General features: G+C 39.3%; 1 protein-coding gene across 1 annotated transcript in view; it reads right to left on the bottom strand.

Annotated features, from left to right (window-relative positions):
- Positions 1–13,994: 13,994 nt before the first annotated feature.
- Positions 13,995–21,169, bottom strand: part of LOC111236504 (keratin, type I cytoskeletal 18-like) — a 7,775-nt gene continuing 600 nt past the window's right edge. The window contains exons 2-9 of the mRNA XM_022765258.1: positions 20,453–20,859; positions 19,796–19,878; positions 18,167–18,323; positions 16,959–17,123; positions 16,707–16,832; positions 14,830–15,047; positions 14,495–14,523; positions 13,995–14,256 (exon numbers count right to left, since the gene is read on the bottom strand). Of these exons, the coding sequence (XP_022620979.1) occupies positions 14,141–14,256; positions 14,495–14,523; positions 14,830–15,047; positions 16,707–16,832; positions 16,959–17,123; positions 18,167–18,323; positions 19,796–19,878; positions 20,453–20,851 (1,293 nt within the window). The 5' untranslated portion in view covers positions 20,852–20,859 and the 3' untranslated portion in view covers positions 13,995–14,140. The remainder of the gene's footprint in view (positions 14,257–14,494; positions 14,524–14,829; positions 15,048–16,706; positions 16,833–16,958; positions 17,124–18,166; positions 18,324–19,795; positions 19,879–20,452; positions 20,860–21,169) is intronic.

Raw genomic sequence — 21,169 nt, 5'->3', positions numbered from 1 at the left:
TCAGTCGATCTATCACACATTTGGCTACAGAATATTTTATTGTCGGTGCAGGAAGTGGAAATAGGGCTTTTAGTTATTTATATAAATGTGTCTTTGAAGCATATACGCAAATCATTTTAGTTTCTACAACTTTACATTTGATGGCATTATTATTATACTCCTGCTCTTATCCACTGCTTGCTTGTTCACTGATTGATTCAGCTGATTAATCATCATGCTGCTGCTGGTGTTTGTGGGCTCTCTCTCTCTTTCTCTTCAGGTCGCCCACATTTTGTATTGGGTTTAATTATCCTTGGGTCTAAGCTGCTTTGAGATAAATTTCATGGAGTAAAAAGCACAATATTTCCCTTGAAACGGTGCAACATAGAAGTAGGAAGTAATATAAAATAGAAATAGTTAGGTGTCAAATTTGAACTTAAGTACTGTGCTTGAGTAAATATATGCAGTCGTATTAAAAACTGCAATAAATACGAAAAGACTTATTAACAGCTGTATATTTTTACCTGCTGACCACACTGGCACCGTTCAGTTTAGTCTTGTTCTCCTCAGGACAAAGTGCAGTCACAGCTGAACCTGAGAGAATAAAAAACATGAACACACTCAACTTTACAACACTACCTCATCATGTTTTTATATAGTGTTGTCACAGGAAATTTAGCAAAATACTGTGGCTTGCCAGTGGTTTTGTTCATTGTTGGTGCTTTTAGTTTATTTTTTATCTACATAGGAGAAAATAAAAATGAACTGGAGTCTACTAGAGTGACGTGGCTGAAAGAGAAAAAGAGCCGCTCACCGGCCACTTGGCTCAAGCTGTTGATGATTATAGATCTGTTGACGTCAGAGTCAACTGATATTATGACAAGGACCTAGAGAAAGACCGGGATCATAAACACAGAAACATTGTGGCGGCTGGTCAAACTGAATATAAAGTGAAAATTAAGATTTTGGATGGAACAAAACATCAGTTCAACATTTCAGTAACAAAAATGCAATAAGTGACACAATTTGTGCACAATTCCCTAAGCAAGCCAAAAAAGTACAGCTTTGTTCTTGTTGTGAACACTGACTTTCTCCACGTTCTTCTGTCCTTTCCTGCTGTGCAGCCATGCAGCGAGCAGCTGCTGCAGCTCCTGCAATTTGAGGTTGGACTCCTGGTTCTTGTGACCGAGGAAGAGGATGATTTTCAGCCTCTTCACCAGCTGCTCCAGACTCTGCTCTGCACACACCTCAGCTGCCTTAGTCAGGTACTCTATAGAGCATAAGAAGAAAACTATAAATATCACAGTGTGGTGAGTAATATGTTCTGGGTTTCTGCAGAGTTCATTAAGTTAAATTTGAGACTTCTTAAGACCTTTTCAATATCACAGAGAAAGCAATTTAGAACCTGTTTCACAGTCATACAGGCCAAAGTATGAAAGTGTGATGGAAAACCAGGAAGCATAATATAGCCTAATTAATTTCTTCATTATATCACTTTTTTTCTGTACATCCCAGCAGTGTACAGCAATAATTTATAATGATAAATGATGTAACACAACCTGGACCTGGATAAGCAGCAGAAAATGGAGGAAACTGAATCCAATGCGTTTCAAGACTTTTTAAGACCAGCAGAGTCGAGCAACATTTAAATCAAAATGTAATCACAGCTGTGTCGTGCTAAAACTGTCAATCAAATGATTCAATGATTAAACCAGACCCAAGCAGTCCTGTTAAAGCAAATTTTGCTGAGTTTCAAACTCTGTCTTTTCTTAATGACGATTTAATGTCAGAAAGAGAGAAAGAGATCTGACCAGGTTTTAGGGGCTTTAAAGTCAAACTGCAGGAGTGATGGCGGCTTAAACTGACCCAAAGCAGTACTGAGGTCACACTTCAGCAGCAGCTCCTTGAATGTCACCAGCATGTGAATCAGAGCAGCCTGCCTGAAAAGCCGATCCTGATCTGCATGCAACACAGTGGAAATTTGCAGATTTCACTATTTCAATACTGAAAAGGTTTAATGGATTAATAACTGCATACTACAATATACACTCACTAAGCACTTTATCAGGAACATCTGTACATCTGGTTAATCATGCAATTATCCAATCAGCCAATCACGTGGCAGCAGAGCAATGCATAAAGTCCTGCTGATAAAGGTCAGGAGCTTCAGTTATTGATTTTGACCGTGGCATGAAACACAGATTCTAGAGTTTACTCTTAATGGACGTGCTACAACTGCTGAAGACTCCTGTCAGAGAATCTCAGAGGAATGTTTCCAACATCTTGTTGAATCTGTGCTGTGAAGAACTGAGGTTGTTTTAAGAGCAAGGGGAGGCTCTACTCAGTATGGTGTTCCTAATAAAGTGCTCGGCGGTTGAACACAAGCCATATATAAAACTACACAGTTACAAATTTCATACCTCTGATCGGCTCTGTGCTCTGCGCATGCATTGTGCAGAGGGCCTTCTCCTGCTCTTTGAGGAGGAAGTGTGTTTGGTCGGGGGCCAGGCAGCTGAAGTCTCCCCACAACGGGAAGTTGAGCCCCAGCTGTCTGGCAGAGTTCAAACAAGGCTGAGCGAGGGCCAGCAGCTCACAGTAGGCACGCCGCTGGCTGTCTGCAACGGAGCGAGAGCATGTAGGCTCAACAAACAAACCAAAAGCGCCACCTGAAACATCTTATCCATCATTCTCTCCAACACAGACATTGTACAACAATTCAGTCTGGTCAGTGAGAAAAGTGCTACAGTAACTTTAACTGCACCAGTTTTTATAGTGTGGTTTAGCCCATAGTGTTGTAATGTCTTGTACCTGTAGCTTGGACCTGTATTACTTTACTGTCCTGTCTCTCCTGAGGGTTGGACTGACTGATGAGTTGACCAGCTGCTTCCTGCTCTCTGGTAGCATTTCCGGACACAGCAACACTCATATACGTTGGCCTCCCGTCTGATCTTTGTATCTGCTCTGGAAGAAGCTGCAGCTCAGATGGTGGTGACTTCTGCTCCACCTGTGGCTCTGATTGAAAGGAGGAGATGAGAATAAAGTTTGTAACATTAGCAAGTCATTACACCATGAGCACAGTAAGTATCAAAGTATCTTGAACTTGAACCCCAATAATGTTTAAGTTTGGAGTTTTATTTTTTAATTCTATATTAATAAACTCATGCAAGTACGTTTAGCGCTGCAAACAGCATTGCTGCACTTTGTATGAATTTAACTGATAAATAAAAACTATTATTTTTTAAAGCATCTTCACTTCACTTTTAGTGTCTAAAACATTTGCATATTGCTGTACATTCATATGTTGATTCAATTTTGATGATCTTTTAAATTATTTAAATGGAATAAGTTTTGTTTATAAAATAATAAAAAATTAAAATTTATCAAATCTGTGTTTTGGTCGCAGCAGATTTATCCCGTGTCCCCAGATCTGGTGGCCACATTTTTTTTTTTTTTTATGACCACCAAGTGGCGCCATAGTTTTAAATAAAAAAAATTAAATCCTACAGAGAGAAGACGTTCATTAATCTTACTCAGTGCACACTGAATTTCTGTTTTAGCTAAATTACAAAAAATCTCTTTTACCATAAGAAGCAAATATTGATCAAAATCTCCCAAAAATCTGTGAAAATCAATTCGACTAATATGTCTTTTTCAACTGAATCTACTAAATCTAGGCTACCTGGGGCAGCCAGTGACTGAATGGTTAAGGCGCATACAACATGACTGCACTGTCCACTCTTTGATTCCCTGCAGGAGGACCTTTGTTGCATGTTGCTGTTTCTCTCAACGATCAAATTAGGCAAAATGGCAAAAACCCAATCTTTAAAAAGTAAAAAACCTAGGCTACCTACCACTAAGCTATAATTCGTCATTACAACCAAATGAGCCACAGCAGCTGCACAGTCTATACCTGGAGAGCTGGCTGAGCTCTGAGATGCACCCGTAAGCGGAGCTGTCTGCTGGGATCTTAGTATCATGAAGGTGGACAGAGGGTCGAGGTCCTTCTCTGGTGGACGTCTGGTAACCACACCTCTGTGACTGTCTCTGATATTCACTCTGGAGGACACAGTCCATTCAGGAGTGTGGGCGCTCTGCTTGGTCTTACAGTCGTCTCTACATGTGTTGGTGTCGTTCTTACGAGCAGAAGACACAGCTGCGACTTCTGAGAACCTCACAACAGAAATGTCATCTTTGGTGTTGGTGGCAGCAGCAGGTTTTGAAAACAATACAGTTGCAGGTTTTTTTACATCCTTATTGTTTGTGTTGACGGTGTGCAGCGTGTCAGCGAGGATTTCTTTTTGCAGAAGGGGATCATCTGCCGCAGCCTTTGCATGAAAAGTTTCAGGTTTCTTCGGGTGAAGCATCCGAGTTTCTTTTGTGGGACTCTTCAGGAAGGATCCATCTGTGACTGAAACCAGAGGAGATGAGGAAAAGGACACACGTGCATGTAAGAAACTGAAGTACGTCAGACTGGTTTGGAGCAATACATTCACAGAAATAGGCTGTATACACTTACATTTGGGCTAACAATTCTTTTCATTATTGATTAATATGCCAGCTATTTTCTTGATTAATCAACTAATTATTGAGTCTATAAAATGTCAGGAAATAGTGTGAAGTCTCCATCACAGTTCACCACAGCCATATTGTTTACATACTGAAGTCGCCTTCTTTTGTCTGACCATCAGTCCAAAACCTTAATATATTCAGTTTACCATCCTAGTCAAATTTGTGAAGCTACAACAACTATACTCACATGGGACATGTTCAAGTGACAGTTTTTCAAAGTCCTCCATCTTTTCGTCCTTGGTGGATGGAAACTCAGACCTCATGCTCTCTGTGAACTCACGGCTGCTGCACAAATACACCTGTGGGTCTCCCATCCTCAGCTGTGATTGCAGCTCACCGCCAGCACAGATAAAGCTTTGTTTCTCTGATTTAATGACTTTAACGGCTTCAGACAGCCGGTTGAAGTCAACTACTGGTTCATATGTTTGAGGCTCTGTGAGAAAATAGGGCAGATTAGATTTTTAATAACATTCTTTGTAGATTTGTTTGTAGTGTAGGTCTTTGAACTGCCAGGATCAGGGTTCATTTAACACTGACTTCCAGAATCACGGTTCTATAATGCGTTTCAAATTAAATCACTCAACAGCACCTCATAAATGTCAAAATTAGTGACTGAACTGATAAAAATCGCAATTAATTTCTCCAAAATAGTTTGCTGATAATTAATTAATACACAAGCAGGCTAATTTCATGACATAAATCAAAAATAAACTACAAAGGATTATCATGAGCAATGAGTTTATACAGATGCATGTGTGTAAACATACACTCCATCACATGTTCAAAATCAGTGCAGCAGAATCAGAGATCTCCTGACTTTTAGTCCTGCCAACATCCAAAAATGCTGTGACATACAACTCCCATAACTGTTTGACCCTCCTTGTCTGGTAAATGCCCATGTCCTTGAAACACTGTCCCTGGTTTGTAAAGCAGGCTTTCTGTTAAAAGTCTCTGAAGTCCACTTAAGCTCCCTCCAGAGCCACAGGAGAAGATAACAGTTATGCAACGGTCTTCAATGGTGAGGAGAGAGGGGCGGATGAAGCCTTGTGTACCTCTGGGGCTTTGAACTCAGTCTATGCTCAGGAAGCTCTATGACATCTAGTGGTTTGTAAAGATTATAGCAGCCCATTAGACGGAGCCCACTGCCCATATTTATCAAACTGCTAAAAGTAAAATTAAAAGATAAAAAGTAAAAATCATTTACTTTTATTTATGCTTTTAGTCTATTATTTGCATTTGAACATTTGATAGGATCAGACACCACTTTTCCCTTTTTCTTGTCAAACATACAATCAAACAACAACAATAAATCTGACTGTCAATTTATTTATTTATTTTTATTTATGTATGTATTTTCATTGCCTGCACATGTTAGTGAGGTAGATTGTTGTTAATTTCCCATTTTAATTATTCCTGGAGAATACACCCAAATAAAATGAACTAAAAATATAGAATTACCGCCTTGTGCTTGTATGTTTCCACCAGCCAGCCAAGTTGCAGAAAACATGGTCACAATCTCCCTTTCCTGAGTTACAGCTTTGAATAATGGCCGGAAATGTTTTTGCAGAACATGATGATGTCACAGTGAAGAGGACCTTTGAAATTTCATCACTTCCTCATTTTTATCCTATGAGACATCTCTGTTAAATTGTCTCATAATTAGTCTATGAATTTGTGAGTTATGGTCAAAAACTGTTCATCCTTAAGTCCAAGTGGATTGTATATGGACTCATTTCAATACGTTGTGTCACCGCTTTTGTCAGATGAAGAAAACTGACATGACTTATGACATATGTCTGACAAATCATCTGACAAAAGCTCCAACACAATGTTTTAAAACAAGTGAAATCAGCTACAGAGCTACGGTATCATATACCAATAGCTAATAGTGAGTAAAGTGATCTCAGTGTGTAAAAAAGGGGGAGTGCAAAACTGCAAAACTACACCTTGTAATTACCTGCCAACAGAAAGCGCACCACAAAGGTTGGATGCTTCTCTGCTTTCCAAAGTGCCGTCTCCATCTCTCTGTGAGCTCTCACTGACACCAGAGATCTACATGACAATCATTAATGTCACAAGCACTTTTCTACACTGTGCACAACACAAACTATGTCACAGAAGAACATTATTCTTGTATCAGTGTAGTATTAGCAGTCTGACAACAGTTTGACCTGGTATCATCACTCACTGTCTGCGGAGCGGAGACAACTCTTCCATCTCGAGCTCAGAAGTGGACAGACAGAGACGGGTGTGACTGGTCTTCGGAGACGGAGTCAGAGTCAAGTCCAGCTCCATTTCAGTTGGAGGCTTCATGCATCCTTTTAGAAACAAAACATTTAAGCCCAGGGGTGGGGACACCACCACCTGAATACTAAAATAACAAAAATAGCCAGTTACAGTAGTAAAATAGCCAGATTTTTGAACCAGCCATTGTAGAATGGTTTTCTTTTTACATAAGAAAGAGGACATCTAACAGGTCACACGTTTTGTGTATGTTCTCTTTAACTTGTACCTATGAAATCTGAGTTCATCACAACTCCATTCATCTTGCATTCTCCACTGGGCTCCTCTGGAAAATCATACTGGGAAATGTCCACTGATACTGATGCATCTGAAAGAGAAGCTGGAAGAAATGTAACTATATTAGTTTATTTTTCTATATTGTTATGTATTTTTATTTCATTTAAAACTTTCTTATCTTGTCTTCACCTTGATGAAGCACATCCAGGACTGGAAGTTGCTCGTCCAGCAGTTCAGGAGCAACATTCATACGACCACAAAGGCTTGAAAAGGAGGTGCAGTTTTCTGTGGTCAGTTTTAAAGTGTCCACTACAACAGGTAGGAGCAGAGACTACGGAGGAAAAATGATAGAAATGAAGTAATCTCTTAAATACGACAATAATTTGGCATTTAACTTTTTCTAAATTACCTCTTCCTTCATGAGTGGTTCTTTAGCAAACTCCTCACTTATGCTTTCACACATCTGAGTGTCACACACATCAGGGGTTTTTTTATAAGACGCACAGTGTCTGAAAAGGTTGTAAACCAACAGGTTTTAATTATTTTAATTATGACTAACACTGGAACACAGTACACAGTAATGGGCAAGTTTCAAAATGCAACAACCACTATGTTTACAAACTTATGAAACACACTTGTGGGTGAATATATAGAGGCAGTTTTCACCTGAATATAATGTCCTCAGAGATGGCATCTCCTGTTGAGCTCAGCAGAGGGTCGGCCACAGGAAGCGTCCTCAGTCTGGACAGTTTGGCTTTCAACGTGGGCAAATGTTTCTTAAATTGTGTCAGGTAATCAACAGGCATGAGTTCTTCAGGCAGGAGATCTTTGACAGATGTAAACATATTTTTGGTGAGAAAAAGAATCAGTGTCACGGTCAAAACAGTCATTCTTCTAATATACTAGATGCAGAGTTTGTGCAGTGACATTTTTTTATTCATCACAGAAAAAGCATCAAGGAATGATGGGAAACAAACAATAAGATAAACAATTATTTACACATATGTAAATTTATTGATATTTATCACACACACTGTCAGTACTTCCCAGCTTTATATAACAATAATTCCTAGTAATAAAATTAAGCAGTGAATATGACCTGGAATCATACGTGGATTACTAAACATGAGGCTCCAAACAACCACAAACAGATGCAAAGTGTCTCTTTCAGTCTGGTGTTCCTATATAGGAGTGGTGGGGGTCTATGACCAAGGGTAAAATCTGTCCATGCCTGGACCCAGATAAGAGGCAGAAAACTTATGGATGGATTAACCATCTGAAAAATAAATAATTGTTTTGTGAAGTTTTGTCCATTAAGAGTCAATAAGCTTGCTAGCTACAGTCTCCTGTCAGTTAAAAGATGTAACGAATGTAACTACTGTCTATGGTAGGCTATGGTAGGTTGAGTTACCTTTGTTGTCATTTCCAGGGTTCATCTGGTCAGTTGTCCACTTGAAAAAAGATTCCTGACATGGACCACTGGCCTGGGACTCTTTTAAAATGCAAACATACTCATCCGGGTCTGACTCCGTCAGTGAGTCAGGATTAGAGCTGGGTATCACCTTCACATCCTCTTTCCCCTCGCTCAGAGTCACATTAAATCTGAGATATGACAAAACTTTTTCTAAAATCAAAAATCCTCCCCCTTTAACTTTTTAACACTTAAATTATTGAAATGCTGATCTTAATGATAAAATGCAATGGGAGGAAAAAGATGCAGAGTGGGTGAGTGACAGCACCTTTCTGGTGAATTAGCTGGCCGTTTTTTTTCTCCCAAGTCGTCAAGCACAGAGTCACTGACAAAGAGTTTGCAGGTTGATATCACCTTTCCTGTCAGGCGCACAAGAAATGAATATATAAACAAACCCTCCCATTGAGAATCACTCGTCATAAATGAAATAAATGGAGTAGCAAAAATGATTATGCTGGTCATCAAAAATCAAAAGCAAGAAAGTGGAGAGCATACTTAACATGAACATCATCTGCAAGTTTGACGAATGCTAGTATTAAGAGGGATACAACTTACTTCTGCGTGTACTCTGCCCTTCAAAGTCAAGGAGCAGTGACTGTCTTAGTAGGAAAAGTGTGATAATGACAATCTTTAACCAAGCTCTGGATAAATTGACAACTGATGTGAAGCAAGACTGGACAGTTTTTGGAAAATTGGGATCATTTCATAAAGGCAATGTTGTCTCCCTGATCACTGCACTGAACAAGCTCTTAGTATCTAAGACGTAAGACTCATTAGTAGTGTGGAAATGATGACTAGGCAGGGAAATGGGGCATTCACAACAGCCAGATCACCACACACATTTACAGATTTGTGTGCATATTTGCAGATTTGCTTACACATTCAAAAATCAGAGTACACACATGCAGATTGATTGCCCACATATTAGTTAGGCCACTTGTATACCTCTGATCCACGGCGTCCTGTAGGTGTCTTCAGGCAGCTTGCCACTGTGGGGGTACAGGTCATGGGTGCCAGTGAAGTAAGGCGTAGGCAGTGCCAGCAAGCTCATCATGACTTTCAAACTGGTGGTTGCCTGAAATAAACACAGAAATGGAAAGGAAAGAGGGAGACAGGATCAGTGCTTTAAGTTTGCGGCTTCTTTCTCACCAGCTAAAGGGGAACTTTAAGGGAAACTTAAAAAACAATATTAAGCTACTAATTAGCTGTTTTTTGCACCACTTACTGATGTGAAAGGGTTTTAACAATGTTTAAGCCTTTAAGCTGTTTAAAACCCACTTTTAGAATTGTGAAAACTTTATCTAATTTCAATGTGTTTCCTCCTGCCACCCTTTTTACAACAATTAGTGGTTCAAAAAAAGACTGAGAATTGGTCCCTAATATTGTCCTTTAAGTTTCCCCGTTTTCCTCAACTTTGAGATATTATACTCATGAGATATTCTGAGGTAAAATTAGCAAGCCACAAACTGACCTCAAACACATAGTCCAGAGCTTTATATCTGATAGTAGAGAAAATATGAGTAGGTAAACAGCTGTCGTTTTCCGACCTGTAAACATCAAATGAACATACACAAAAAACTGACATATTTTAGTGGAACATTAATTTGATATTTCTTGTTTTCTCATCATTATCTTAACGATATCCTTCAACAGATATATTAAAATTAATATCTAATGTCATCGTATAGACATAAATTTAAGTCAATTCCTAAAATAACTGTTAAAATATCATAAAATAAATAGTACGTGGGTATTTCGGTTAGCTTGGTTAGCTATATCTTCCGAGTACGCTATGACGTTAGTTAACTTTTTTTTCTAAAGCCTTCAACTACTAAAATATTCTCATGTAGCTAAAGCTTCAATGGCACAAACTAAACAATTAAAACTTGAATGAAAGCACCGTGTTAGTTGGCATCAAACTTACATAACGGCGTGAGTTTCATTTAGGTTTGTTAAACGGGAAATTCATGGATTCATGTCAAAGATCGTCTATTCAGGATGAATTAACGGTTCAATTTCTGGGCTTTAAACTTCACGCATGCGCATGAGCTTCAAAACGTTAAAACCCAAATATTAAAATGTCATAATTACACTTACACAAAATAGGATGAATTTACCCTTGTAACTTCCTGAAGAAGTTTTTGACTATTTCTGAAGCATTTTTTGTAAAGAAAAATGCAGCAACAAAGGTTCGTGGTCCGAGCATGAAGTTTAATTCTTCTGCAATTGTTCACGTTGTATAATGAAAAATGCCAGGGTATTGCCTAATTTCATCGTCTTATTTGTGCCTAAGTGCAAATGTATGTTGACGTTTGTGAGCTCGTTCTTCATTAGCCGATGCTGCCTACACGCCATCAACGCTTTGCGTGTGTTATTGTCCCACTGAATGAAGACGTGCGATTCAATTCATCACACCAAAGCGTCAGTTTTTTCCATTACCCAACTTTTAAGATAAAAATTGAACAAGGAAAATCGAGAGCCGGAAACAGAGACAGCTTCTCTTCAAAGTAAAGATTTGAACAACTCTGCCGGCTGCAGATGTCAATTAAAGGAGAGCTAAGCTAAATAAATAAACAAACTGTCTAAATAATTAACATAATTCATAAATGTATGTAGACTCTTTGACACATTAGTGAGATAATATCCATATTTCCCCATATAAGATGCTGGAGAAACATTATTTAGGTTCTTTCAAATTAATCAAGTAAAGACAGACAATTCAAGACACATGAAGCAATAGAGCACATCATTTATATTAGTTTATATGTTATGTTTGATTTATTTTTGTTTTTTCTGCAGGGACATTGCATGTATTTCACCACAGGGAGGTACTATTCACTACTCTATCAAATATCACTACAGAACTGATACAGAGGATGTGTTAGTGGATCTGTGCAGACAACATGTGCAGGTCAATCTGTTCCTCTCCAATCCTAAACATGGCATCAATTATGATATCAGGCAGTAACAAAAGGTTTTAGATGAATTTTTAAGTTACAGATATGGGTTATATTGCAGTTAAAATTGTTATTTTGCAACTCAAACATGGTGTTACTGTTAAGTGCCAGAAAGAAGAGGTTTTGCTGTCCTATTTCTGCAGAAGTGGGTGGGGAAAGTTTTAGCGTGTCACACTTCATTCGTTTCACAAAACAACTGTTGTCCACTCTGAAAGCTTGTAAATCTTGTGGATGAGCTCATGAGGTAGACTCCCTGTGAGAAACATCTATGTTTGGATTTTACTAGTTTCTCATCAAGGTGACAAAAAATAGTACTTGTAACTATTCAGACTACCGTGCTGACGATTCTGCTGTTTAAGGCTTATATGATGAAAAGAGTTAAACCTGTACACTGACTCTAAAACACAAACAATGTTTCAATACCACTTGGATCTTCAAGAAGTACTGTTTGTTCATGATGAAAACTGCAGAGACAATAATACTTCAATCAAGAAATATCATAAATACATCATAAATACCCCTCCAGAAAAGTTAAAAATTACAGGAAAGAAAACTTGATAACTTTTTATCATATATTTTAAATGATAAAAAGCACTGAAAACGTATTTCTCTCAAAAATCTCCACACAAATGCATCATATTCGTCTGTTAACGTACACAAACATTCATTTATGTTATGGTCAAGGCAGTTTAAAGCTTTGACATCATCAGTGACGTCTGAGTCTGGGAATGTGTGGTTTTCCTGCGTCATAGTAAAACCTTTTCACACTGGAGTGAAGACCTTGAGGAACTGCACCTAATAAGCCCTAATGAAAAGCTCCCAAACAATAAACACACAGACTATTCTTGCTTGTTTGATGATAACTTGCTCCTGTCACAGACATTTTTTCCACCTTATTTCTCAGGCAAATTTTGAATGAGTGATTCTAAGTGATTTAAATTGAGCACACTTAAAAAATAATTTTTAATTAATTAAATTTAGTTCCATGATCAAAAACAAACGTTACTGTAAGTTTAGTCATTTCCTTTTCATTGGAAATAACTTCATCTCTCTGGTGTCATCCATGAGATTTCTCTGTATTTCATTTGTTGAAAAACTGAGTTGGAAAAAAACATTTTTTGTGTGTTTGTTCTAATGTGTTTCATGTAAGTAATATTTCTTTACAAGCTGTTTGTACATCTCAACAGCACAATTCTTCACAAACACAATCCTTTAACTATTAAACAACTAAATGTGTTGTATATTATTTTTTACAAACTTGCCACAAAAACATTTTTTGACTTTATGTCCCAACACCACTTTATATGAGCAAAAATTAGTGAAGGGTCAAGTTTAAAGCCCCTGTTCTTGGAAATAATAAACTGTAGATTATCTATATTACTGTGTTGTAAGTAAATGAAAAATAAATAACTATATATTATGTGCCACCAATCTTGGCCAGTCTATGATATGCACACAAACTCACAGAGAAAGACATCGAAACGCAAGACTTGCACAAACAAAAAACTGTTACCTGATACTACTGTATGTGGATTTTGTAGTTTCTGCCCCCTCAGTGCAGAATCATTAGTTTCTTTCTTTCTCCCCCCAGTTTGTTCCCCGAGTATCACTCAAAGTTTCTGTTTAAGCTAAGATCTCTCTAAAATGACAGGGACACTTTAACACTTTAAACACTGTGTTTTATTGACACTGTACAGCTGCTTTGGTTGATTTGTTTATTTCTCGCATTAAACTTGGTTACAATTCTCCCATTACAACTATTGTGCAAATACAGTAGATACTGTTGCAAAAACAAGACATTTTCTAGAAAGCATTTGTTTACTGTGAAGACAAATTTCAAATAATGACATTTATTGTAACCTTCCAAAAATCTCCTCAGTCAGTACTAGAGGAGATAGTTTGACATTTTTGGAAATACTCTCATGTCTGTGCACTGAAAATGAAGCTACAGCTGGAAGTTGGTTAGCTTAGCATAAAGCTCATATTTATCATACAAACGTATGAGTGGTATCAATCGTCTCATCTAAGAAGGCTAAACTGCATATTTCCAAAAATGACAAACTATTCCTTTAAATTAAAATGTGGTTGATTGTGAAAGCTCATTCTTGACCTTGAAAACCTTAGCTTGACAAAAAAAAAAAAAAATCCTCATACTAGCATTTTCCAGATGTTTCACATTTTGATGACAACTGAGGAAACTCCATCTGCTGGGGAAGACTGTGTATTAATGTAGTTAAAAAGCTATAAAGTGGACCTTGAGTTAGAGTTGTTTTGTCAGATCAAATGATGTTGTTATTCTTCCCACAGTATTTCACACATTTCATCAAGTCTCAGCAAAATCTACAGATATTCCCTTTCTTTCTATTATCAAACAGACTATTATATCATGATTATGAATTTCGTCTTGAATTTTAATGTTCATATGTACAGAAATATATCATGTTGTTGAAAAGGATGAACATATTTTGACACTTTAACAACTTTAATTTCATCTTCGGATCATTTAGGCAAACTTAAGGCATTAAACTTGGAGACAAAATAAGGAAGATATAAAACAAGAGCACTGTGGCAAAATATGATCCACGGTCATCAGGCACTTTGGAGTTAACAGACATCACTGCTCCATCACTGCACGCACTTTGGCTTATTTTTTGCGTTCTTCAATCTGCTCCACCTCACTGGACTCATCTACCACTTTACCATTGATCATGGTCTGAGTAACGACTTTTACAATCTTCCTGGTCCTGACGTCAGGGTCTTCTGTAACATAGAGTTAAACCAGGGTTAGTCACTTCAGCCACAATAAATACTGAATCACACCGATCTTTCTTGTCCACTGGAACAGCACTGACAAGTACCATTTACATAAAAATACAATGCGAGGACAGGTGGTTTTCTACAAGTGCAATCCTTTAAGTGAGGATTTTGCACAGTTTTGTTGTGGCTTGTCGTATTCAGTCATTAATAACATCCAGTACATAAAATAACTTGAACTTACTTTTAGGAGGTGGAGGTGTTTCTTTCACCCTGTAGGACAATAGAATATAACAACTTAATCCAAGAAAGCAAAGTACAAAGTAGAAGTCATGTTCACTTGGTAGCTGATGCTGAGATATACTTTGTTGCTGAGAGTTAGATTAGAGGATCAATATAGCTAAGGTCTTGAGCTGCGAAATGCTCAATAATTCTCTGTAGGTTCATCACTACAAACAACCACATTGTTTTCACATTGGTGTCGCTTTAAAGAAAAACATACAAATACATTTTTAAGAAAGTATTTCTGAAATGTATGTAGTTCTGAGTAATGGCAGTGGTTTCTAGGCCCTCACGTACATTTCCTCTCCTTCCAGCAGCCTCCTGTAGGTGGCGATCTCCATCTCCAGGTTCTGCTTGATGCGCAGCAGCTGTTCGTAGTCAGTCTTGTTGCGTTGCATGTCCAAACGCAGCTGAGACAGCTCATCCTCCAGCTGGGTCAGTGTGGCCTGAAGACGGTCCATTTCCACAGAGTATTTGTGCCCTGTTTCTCCAAGGTTTCCCTCCAACACACCAACCTGTTAACAGAGCGTGGTAGCAGGTAATGATCAGTGACAGAAGAAAACAAGTTATTCTATAATTTCATACATTACAGTCAATTGCAAAGTACTGCAAGCTAGTAACCCCTTTAAGAACTGGCTTTGCAAATGTTTTATGTAGAAAGAAAAGTCACATCTGTTAGATGATACGCACAATGCATTTTGTGTGTATAACTTTTGTTTGTTTAGAAGAAAACTCCCCTATAACTCAGACTGTTCACACAGAGCATGGTGTACTATGTCTACAAGTGTCTCCACTGTTGGACAATCAGTACACCTTTGATGTACGTTTCTACCAGCCGATAGTTCTTTGTATGTTTACCAGTTGAGCTCATCCGTTCACGACCCCCACCACTCAACCAGAGAAACTAGAGACTGTCAACGCCATAATATCTCTGCATTCAATATTGTGTGCTCACTATCAGGCTGAGCAATCATCCATGAGCTATATTTGCCTCCAAAGGAGGCAAAGGATGTGCTGTTTGATCTGTGTTGACTTGTAATGGAGACACAGACAAAACACTTGGGTCTATGTCTTGTCACAGTGATTGATTATTGGAGCAGAATGAAATTGCTGTGTGCATTTTACCGCTATAGTAGCTCTTTGTTGACAAAGCGAAAGCAGCTGTTATCTATAGTTACGCCCAACATCTGTGATGTGCATAGAGTGAGTGCATAAGAGATGAGGTGAAGACAGGTTGAGCTCTAAAAAAGTAGGGTGCTGGTAGTCAATGTGAAAATGGATCCATCTCCACAGGGAAAAACTCTTTGCTTGCCCTCATAGTGAGAGGACAGAGTAGCTACAAACCAGTGTCTGGAGTTCAGGAGCTTGTTCAGTTTGATCGATATGTTGTGTATGCTACCTGGTCTTGTGCTGCTTGTATGTTTTGGTGAGTCAAAGACAATTTTCGGCTCTAGTGGACAATAAGGTCGTAATGTATTATACTCCTGAGCTCAGGCTCATGATGGACAGTTAAAAATAAGTATTAAAGCAACAGAGTGGAACCAAAGGTATTATCTTTTTTATTCCATGTATTCTTCTTCATTGTCAAAACCTGGTGCCTACATTACCCACAATGCAACTAGACATACTGACAGTTTGGTTAAAGCTTTGGATGTGCTATGCTACTGTGGTGGCAGATAATGTATCCTCATCATTGCAAGCCTAAAGAAGAGATGAGGAGCAGGCTACAGAGGTCTGGTGATCTCACCGCACAATAAATTGTCTTCCTTCTTTCTCTGAAGCGACAAAAAGCTTCACACAACTTTTGGAACACATGCAGTTGTACTCACAAAGACCTGTAAATGGACTTTGATGTATAAAATCGGTGCAGTGCAATCAGTGAATAAACATTATGTATGTATGGTTAACCAGTTAGCAAGCTAACAGAAAAGTAGAAATGAAAAGCTAGAAGTAAACGATAAATGGTTGAAACGTCCAGCTTCCGCCTCTCAAAGTGGTAGATTAACTATCTATCAAATACCTGAATATCTAACTATCAAACAACAACATGAAAGTCACAGACAAAAGGGTTGGGAACGATATTCTGGTCTATCATTCAAAGAGAGAAATATGTCTTTACTCATGGAGGTTCACATGTTCAGACTGCACCCATGCACCATTCCTTTGTGTTATACCTGTTTGCGAAGACCATCGAGCTCAACCTCCAGAGCCTGCAGGAAGCGCCGTCTCTCACCGAGTTCACCTTGGGCACAACGTAAAGCCTCATTGCTTTCTTTGACCTCTGACTGCACTGCTTCTAACTGTGGATACATACATCAAAACGATACATAATGTAATGTGCAGTATCTTGTCTATAATACTACAAAAAAAGCAAAAGACAAGTGTTAATACCAGAAAAATAAGGACAAATTTATGCAGCGACTGACCTTCTTGAGGTACCAGGCCTCGGCTTCTTCCTTGTTTTTGCGAGCGATGCCCTCATACTGGACCCTCAGCTCAGCAAGTATGGCCCCCAGATCAGGACCCTGAGCCGCGTCCACCTCCACATTCACCTGCTCGTTGGCCAGACGCGCCTTGAGGGAGCTCATCTCCTGCAATAATTTAAAGAGGGGAAAGAACAAACACTATTTAATTCTGAAAAATCTCACTGTGATTTCCACCTCACACCCTGGAGTAGTACTGACAGCCTGTTGATCGCAGAGCTGGTTTGGAGGGCTACAGCTCTGAAGCTGCAGTGGCTGCTTACATCTGATTTTGACATCTAACCTTTCTCCTTTAGTCTAAACATATTACGGTAACAAGAACTTAGATCCACTATGCAATGTAGTTCAGTGGCTACATGGATTTAAAGGGGTCTACTTTCTGTTTTCTTTCTCTCTTTTTATAATTTAGGCCAAATGTCTGAGATGATTTCTGATAAACTGACCCTTTGCTTGGCTCCTCTTCCCCTCAGTGACTGTTGCTACATCTTCTCAGGCTTTCCAATCCAACTGCAGGTGTGTAGTTTAGAATGATAATGGTGGTATATTTACTATTTAAAATTTATGGGGATTATCAAAACCCAACAATGGATCCCTCTTGTGGTGACCTTTAATTTTTGATCCCCTCAGCATTAAAATCTTTCTTTTCAGTCAAGTCTGCAGGGAGCAGAGCAGTACCTGGGAGGTTCAGCCCACATCCTGGACACCACACCTGACTGTCTAAACACACACAATCCCTTTGGCTGGATGAGCTCAAACACTCCTGTGTTGTGTACATGGGTGTTATCTTGCCATCTGGAAGCTCCATGGCTACAAAGACACAGGGTGTGTCTGTACACTTAACATTATCATGTTTCAGATACTGAATACTGTTAAACCTTCTGAGTGAGCAAACATAAACTGCCTCAGAGCTGATTCATGTAAACCTGTCTCAGTTATGTTGCTGATAGAAAAAAAAACACAAACACTGGAGTGTATTACATCTCTGTGGTTTCTGGATTATATTGATTATAGACCTAATGCAGCTCAGAGAACCCACTGTGCTTCCTACATTTAAACAAGACGCCACTTGACAACTTGTAAAGTGATTATCTTGATGAGTAAACACACATTGATCATGTCTGACGTGACCTTCACCTCGGTGGGGATCTCACCTCGTCGTGATTCTTTTTGAGGAAGTAGAGCTCCTCCTTCAGGCTGTCCAGGTCTCCTCGCAGAGTGGCGATGATCTGGTCGTGATCAGACTTTGCTCTCCTCAGCGCCTGACAGTCCCTCTCCACCGACTGGCACAAGGTGGCCTCTGCCTCCCATCTGCGGAAAAAACACAGTGGAGAATTCAGATAAGAGGAAAGGAGGTCATAAGTAGATGTGTGCAACACCTATTTTATATATGCTGATGTATATATGCTGAATATGCTGATGATATCATCTTGTATGAAACCAGGCCTGCTTTTGACGGCCTGCAGACCTCTCTGTTTAATTCAAAACTTGCTCTAATCTAAGAGATAAAACATGTATATACCTTAGATATCCCTAAACATATCTATGCTCTAAATGGAGATCTAACTGGTACAGTAAAGCATTTTAAACATAAATAGGAATTTGTTTAAACAGCAAATTGTCCTACAAAGCTCACACTGAACATCTATCTTAAAAATCAAAAATACAAATTGGATTCTTGTACAGAAACAGAGCTTGTACCCATTACACAATCCACCATTCTGTCTACACTGGATGATGGAGGTGTCCTGTATCTTCATGCTGCTGTCACTGTCCTTAAACCACTGGACGCTGTGACATTACACAAGTCAGCTATCACCCTCATCTCTGTGAGTTACATGAAAGGGTTGGATGGTCATCAGTGGCATCTAGAAGGCATCAGAATACATGAGTTTTATCTATAAGGCCTTCCTTTATAAGATAACAGGATATTCTACATTCTTGGTGGAGTTCAGAGCTAATATTCATGACACCAAATCCCAAGATAGAAAGACTTTAAACTGGAGGGACTGGTTTCCAGTAAAATGCACCTCATTACTGTAACAAGTTCAGTCTACATTCACTGTTGACCTTGGAAATTGTACTTTGGCAAAATAATTGTAACTCCCTTCATCAGTAAATTCATTTTTAGCTCACTTAATCAGCTGATGAAGGCACATGGACCTTGATTTAAGATTATTTTGTGAAACAACTTCATTTTGTGTCACACAAAGCAGTTAAGGATATATATCTCTTCATGCGGCCTCTTTCTGGATTAGAAATAGACTTGCAAGTTATACAGTATATGCAGTGGACTGAATATTATTCGATCCAAATGTGCAGGAGAGTTTGTGAAGACACAAGAATGAGTGCACACAAGTGAAAAATACCACACAAAGATCTGCATGTAAGGTACATGTGCACTCTGCTGCTGATACCATAAGTCACTGTCAATTGATGTATTACTCCTTCACATCAGGCCACAGAACATACCATCAACACATTGTGAAAAGCAGCAGCGGTGGGTGTATCATGATTCTACCATCTTTCCTCCAGCTTCACGTTGCCAACTGTGGACTCTTCAGAAACAGACGATGTCCCTCTGACCTGCACGATCTATCAAATCCTGCGCTAACTGACGACGCGGTTGTTTGTCTCCTGTAGGTGCCTGAGCACCGTGGGAATGGGGCTCTTATTTCGCAGCCTGACAGAAAGGTCATTTATTCACATTGCTTTGCAGTCTGGCGCTCCCATGTGAACACTCACAGGCAAGTAAAAGAAAGGAACCTCTGTGTGACACTCACTTGACCCTGAAGTCATCGGCTGCCAGCTTGGCATTATCAATCTCCAGCATGATACGAGCGTTCTCCAGCGTCTTCTTTCTCACCTGAGCAGGAACATGGAAAGTTCGTTAAGATCTGGCATGGAGAACTAGAGATGATATGTTTTTTAAAAAAAAATGTTAGTGTGTTTGTTTATTTACTGCAGCTGGCTGGCAGAAAATAATGAGTGTTCTTCCTAAAGCATGTCACTGTGAGCATGAAATTCTATCTGGCTGTAGATCCTGGATCTATTAAAAAGGTTGCTGCAGGAGCTTTGTGCTCACAATGTCACACTGTTAAAACTACTTTTTCTTTATCTCTGTCAATATGTGCAAATGTCATTTTGCTGTTTTCAAGCACAACATATGTTCTGTTTCTATCAAACTCAAATGAGAAAGATAAATTGTTTTCTTTATTTAACAAGCCTAAGCTTATTCATTTATTTAGTGCTTCAAAGTTGTATATGCGCACCCCAACATGATATTAGGTGCACAGACAAAAAGACAAAAATAATCTCAGGTAACAATATTTACAACTCAAAACATACTGTATCAATTCAATATCAGTCACTCGGGTGTAATCAAATGCTTCCTGACTGTGGAAAACGAACTTCTTGAACCTGATCTACTGGACACTGACCTCCTGCCCGATGGCGTGTGCCTGGGCCATCATCCCCTCGATGTCATGTCCTTTTGGAGCCCTCTCCAGCATGAGCTGTTTGATCTTCACCTCCAGTTCGGCGTTGGACCTCTCCAGCGAGCGCACCTTGTCCAGGTAGTTGGCCAGCCGATCGTTCAGGCCCTGCATGCACTCCTTCTCGCTTGCGCCCACGCCGAAGCCGTTGAATGAGAGGCCGGAGCCCAGCATGTTGAGGCCGTTGCCCACCGAGACGGAGCGGGACAGAGACAGGGTGCTGACAGAGGACAGAGGTGAGACCGGAGGCTTGGAGCGGATGCTGCGTCCACTGTCCCTCACAGACATGCTGGAGAAGGAGGGCTGGCGTATGGAGTAGCTGCGCACAGAGAGGGTGGAGGCCATGGTGTCCACTGCAGAAGATTAAGTTACTTTTATCAGTGCTCTTATGAAGCTACATGCGTGCTACTCTACATGCACAGAGACGAGAGGAAGTACAGCTTTTGTGTCAATGAACAGGACAAAATCAATTAAGGGATTGAGAATTTACTCTTGGCTTTGTCAAGGATGAACATTCAATCAACTTTTAAGCTAACATGGACATCTCCTTTGGAAACAACATTGTTTTGTGTCTCTATGTACTTGTTTTGCATCTCTTTGTGATTGCTTCTGTAGCTCTGTGTCTCTCTGTAGTTATTATTTATCTCTCAGGACAACTCCTTC

Source organism: Seriola dumerili, unplaced genomic scaffold (assembly GCF_002260705.1).
Source record: "Seriola dumerili isolate Sdu_G_001 unplaced genomic scaffold, Sdu_1.0 BDQW01000668.1, whole genome shotgun sequence".
Classification (NCBI taxonomy): domain Eukaryota; kingdom Metazoa; phylum Chordata; class Actinopteri; order Carangiformes; family Carangidae; genus Seriola; species Seriola dumerili.
The sequence above is the reverse complement of the archived record's forward strand: the minus strand, read 5'-3'. Positions and strand labels throughout refer to the sequence as shown.